Raw genomic sequence first — 3,818 nt, forward strand, 5'->3', positions numbered from 1 at the left:
GAGTATGTGAGGTTGAGTGAGTGAGGGTGAGTGATTGAGTGAGGGTAAGTGCGGGTGAGTGAGGGAGGGTGACTGAGGGAGAGTGGGTGACTGAGGGAGAGTGGGTGAGTGAGGGAGAGTGGGTGAGTGAGGGTGAGTGGGTGAGTGAGGGTGAGTGGGTGAGTGCTGGTGAGTAGTGAGTGCGGGTGAGTAGTGAGTGCTGGTGAGTAGTGAGTGTGGGTGAGTGCTGGTGAGTGAGTGGGTGAGGGTGAGTGAGGGTGAGGGTGGGTGAGTGAGGGTGAGTGGGTGAGTGAGGGTGAGTGGGGGAGGGTAGGTGAGTGAGGGTGAGTGGGGGCGTGAGTGAGGGTGAATGGGTGAGCCAGTAGGTGAGTGAGAGTGAGTAGGTGAGTTAGAGTGGGTGAGGGTGAGGGTTAGTGGGTGAGGATGAGTGAGGGTGAGTGAGTGAGGGTGAGTGAGTGAGGGTGAGTGAGTGAGTGAGTCAGGGTGAGTGAGGGTGAGTGAGTGAGGTGAGTGTGAGTGGGTGATTGTGAGTGGGTGAATGTGAGTGGGTGAGGGTGGATGAATGAGTGTGGGTGAGGGTGAGTGAGTGTGTGAGTGAGGGTGATTTAGTGAGGGTGATTGAGGGTGAGTGAGTGAGGGTGAGTGTGTGAGGGTGAGTGAGTGAAGGTAAGTGAGTGAGTGAGGGTGAGTATGTGAGGTTGAGTGAGTGAGGGTGAGTGATTGAGTGAGGGTAAGTGCGGGTGAGTGAGGGAGGGTGACTGAGGGAGAGTGGGTGACTGAGGGAGAGTGGGTGAGTGAGGGTGAGTGGGTGAGTGAGGGTGAGTGGGTGAGTGCTGGTGAGTAGTGAGTGCGGGTGAGTAGTGAGTGCTGGTGAGTAGTGAGTGCGGGTGAGTAGTGAGTGTGGGTGAGTGCTGGTGAGAGAGTGGGTGAGGGTGAGTGAGTGGGTGAGGGTGAGTGAGTGAGTGTGAGTGAGTGGGTGAGGGTGAGTGGGGGAGTGAGTGAGGGTGAGTGCGGGAGTGAGTGAGGGTGAGTGAAGGCAAGTAGTGAGTGCTGGTGAGTAGTGAGTGCAAGTAAGTGCTGGTGAGTGGGTGAGTGAGGGTGAGGGTCGGTGAGTGAGGGTGAGGGTGGGTGAGTGAGGGTGAGGGTGAGTGAGTGAGGGTGAGGGTGAGTGAGTGGGTGAGGGTGAGTGGGGGAGTGAGTGAGGGTGAGTGTGGGAGTGAGTGAGGGCGAGTGCGGGAGTGAGTGAGGGTGAGTGAGGGCAAGTAGTGAGTGCAGGTGAGTAGTGAGTGCGGGTGAGTGGGTGAGGGTGAGTGGGTGAGGGTGAGTGGGTGAGGGTGAGTGGGTGAGTGTGAGTGGGTGAAGGTGAGTGGGTGAGGGTGCGTGAGTGAGGGTGAGTGAGGTTGAGTGCGTGAGTGAGGTTGAGTGAGTGAGTGAGGGAGCGTGAGTGAGGGAGGGTGAGTGAGTGAGGGTGAGTGAGTGAGTGATTGAGGGTAAGTGAGTGAGGTTGAGTGAGTGAGTGAGGGTGAGTGAGTGAGGGTAAGTGAGTGAGTATGTGTGAGTGAGTGATTGAGGGTGAGTGAGTGAGGGTGAGTGAGTTAGTGAGGGTGAGTGGGTGAGGGTTAGTGAGAGTGAGGGTGAGTGAGGGTGAGTAGTGAGAGTGAGTAAGTGGGTGAGTGTGAGTGGGTGAGTGTGAGTGGGTGAGGGTGAGGTTGGGTGAGGGTGACTGAGGGTGAGTGAGGGTGAGGGTGATGAGTGAGGGTGAGTGAGTGAGGGTGAGGGTGAGTGAGGGTGAGGGTGAGTGAGGGTGAGGGTGAGAGAGGGTGAGATGAGTGAGTGAGGGTGAGTGGGTGAGTGAGTGAGTGGGTGAGTGAGGGTGAGTGAGTGAGGGAGGGTGAGTGAGTGGGTGAGGGTGAGGGAGTGTGAGTGGGTGAGGGTGAGTGGGTGAGGGTGCATGAGTGAGGGTGAGTGAGGTTGAGTCAGTGAGGTTGAGTGAGTGAGTGAGGGAGCGTGAGTGAGGGAGGGTGAGTGAGTGAAGGTGAGTGGGTGAGAGTGAGGGTGAATGAGTGATTGAGGGTAAGTGAGTGAGGGTGAGTGAGTGAGTGCTTGAGGGTAAGTGAGTGAGGGTGAGTGAGTGAGTGATTGAGGGTAAGTGAGTGAGTGTGTGTGAGTGATTGAGGGTGAGTGAGTGAGGGTGAGTGAGTTAGTGAGGGTGAGTGGGTGAGGGTTAGTGAGAGTGAGGGTGAGTGAGGGTGAGTAGTGAGAGTGAGGGTGAGTAGTGAGAGTGAGTGAGTGGGTGAGGGTGAGTGGGTGAGGGTGAGGTTGGGTGAGGGTGAGTGAGGGTGAGGGTGAGTAGTGAGTGCGGGTGAGTAGTGAGTGCGGGTGAGTGCTGGTGAGTGAGTGGGTGAGGGTGAGTGAGTGAGTGGGTGAGGGTGAGTGAGTGAGTGGGTGAGTGAGGGTGAGTGAGTGGGTGAGGGTGAGTGAGTGGGTGAGTGAGGGTGAGTGAGTGGGTGAGGGTGAGTGAGTGAGTGGGTGAGGGTGAGTGAGGGTGAGGGTAGGTGAGTGAGGGTGAGTGGGTGAGTGAGTGAGGGTGGTTGAGGGTGAGTGAGTGAGTAGGTGAGTGAGAGTGGGTGAGGGTGAGTGAGTGAGTGGGTGAGTGAGAGTGCGTGAGGGTGAGTGAGTGAGTGGGTGAGGGTGAGTGAGTGGGTGAGGGTGAGTGACTGGGTGAGGGTGAGTGAGTGGGTGAGTGAGGGTAGTTGAGGGTGACTCAGGGTGAGTGAGTGAGGGTGAGTAACTGAGGGTGAGTGACTGAGGTTGAGTGAGTCAGGATGAGTGAGGGTGAGTGAGTGAGGTGAGTGTGAGTGGGTGAGTGTGGGTGGGTGAGGGTGAGTGAGTGTGTGAATGAGGGTGGTTGAGAGTGAGTGTGATTTAGTGAGGGTGATTTAGTGAGGGTGAGGGTGAGTGAGGGTGAGTGGGTGAGTGAGGGTGAGTGAGTGAGGGCGAGTGTTTGTGATTGTGAGTGTGTGAGGGTGAGTGAGTGAAGGTAAGTGAGTGAAGGTAAGTGAGTGAGTGAGGGTGAGTATGTGAAGGTGAGTGAGGGAGGGTGAGTGAGGGTGACTGAGGGAGAGTGGGTGAGGGTGAGTGGGTGACTGAGGGAGAGTGGGTGAGTGAGGTTGAGTGGGTGAGTGAGGGTGAGTGGGTGAGTGCTGGTGAGTAGTGAGTGCGGGTGAGTAGTGAGTGCTGGTGAGTAGTGAGTGTGGGTGAGTAGTGAGTGCGGGTGAGTGCTGGTGAGTGAGTGGGTGAGGGTGTGTGAGTTGGTGAGGGTGAGTGAGGGTGAGGGTGGGTGAGTGAGGGTGAGTGGGTGAGTGAGGGTGAGTGGGGGAGGGTAGGTGAGTGAGGGTGAGTGGGGGCGTGAGTGAGGGTGAATGGGTGAGCCAGTAGGTGAGTGAGAGTGAGTAGGTGAGTTAGAGTGGGTGAGGGTGAGGGTTAGTGGGTGAGGATGAGTGAGGGTGAGTGAGTGAGGGTGAGTGAGTGAGGGTGAGTGAGTGAGTGAGTCAGGGTGAGTGAGGGTGAGTGAGTGAGGTGAGTGTGAGTGGGTGATTGTGAGTGGGTGAATGTGAGTGGGTGAGGGTGGATGAATGAGTGTGGGTGAGGGTGAGTGAGTGTGTGAGTGAGGGTGATTTAGTGAGGGTGATTGAGGGTGAGTGAGTGAGGGTGAGTGTGTGAGGGTGAGTGAGTGAAGGTAAGTGAGTGAGTGAGGGTGAGTATGTGAGGTTGAGTGAGTGAGGGTGAGTGATTGAGTGAGGGTAAGTGCGGGTGAG

At 56.9% G+C, this 3,818-nt stretch overlaps 1 protein-coding gene across 1 annotated transcript; it reads right to left on the bottom strand.

Moving 5' to 3' along the window:
• Nucleotides 1-2,317: 2,317 nt before the first annotated feature.
• Nucleotides 2,318-3,413, bottom strand: LOC149119657 (uncharacterized; the record flags this gene model as incomplete). The annotated part of the gene is made up of 3 exons (XM_089324667.1): nt 2,318-2,610; nt 2,648-2,663; nt 2,955-3,413. Coding segments are annotated over 3 exons (768 nt in total), but the record flags the coding sequence as incomplete, so codon positions are not given.
• Between the last annotated feature and the right edge of the window lie 405 nt (nt 3,414-3,818).

This window comes from Oryctolagus cuniculus, chromosome X (genome assembly GCF_051225735.1).
Source record: "Oryctolagus cuniculus isolate XC-2025 breed Fujian yellow rabbit chromosome X, ASM5122573v1, whole genome shotgun sequence".
In the NCBI taxonomy this organism is placed as follows: Eukaryota; Metazoa; Chordata; class Mammalia; order Lagomorpha; family Leporidae; genus Oryctolagus; species Oryctolagus cuniculus.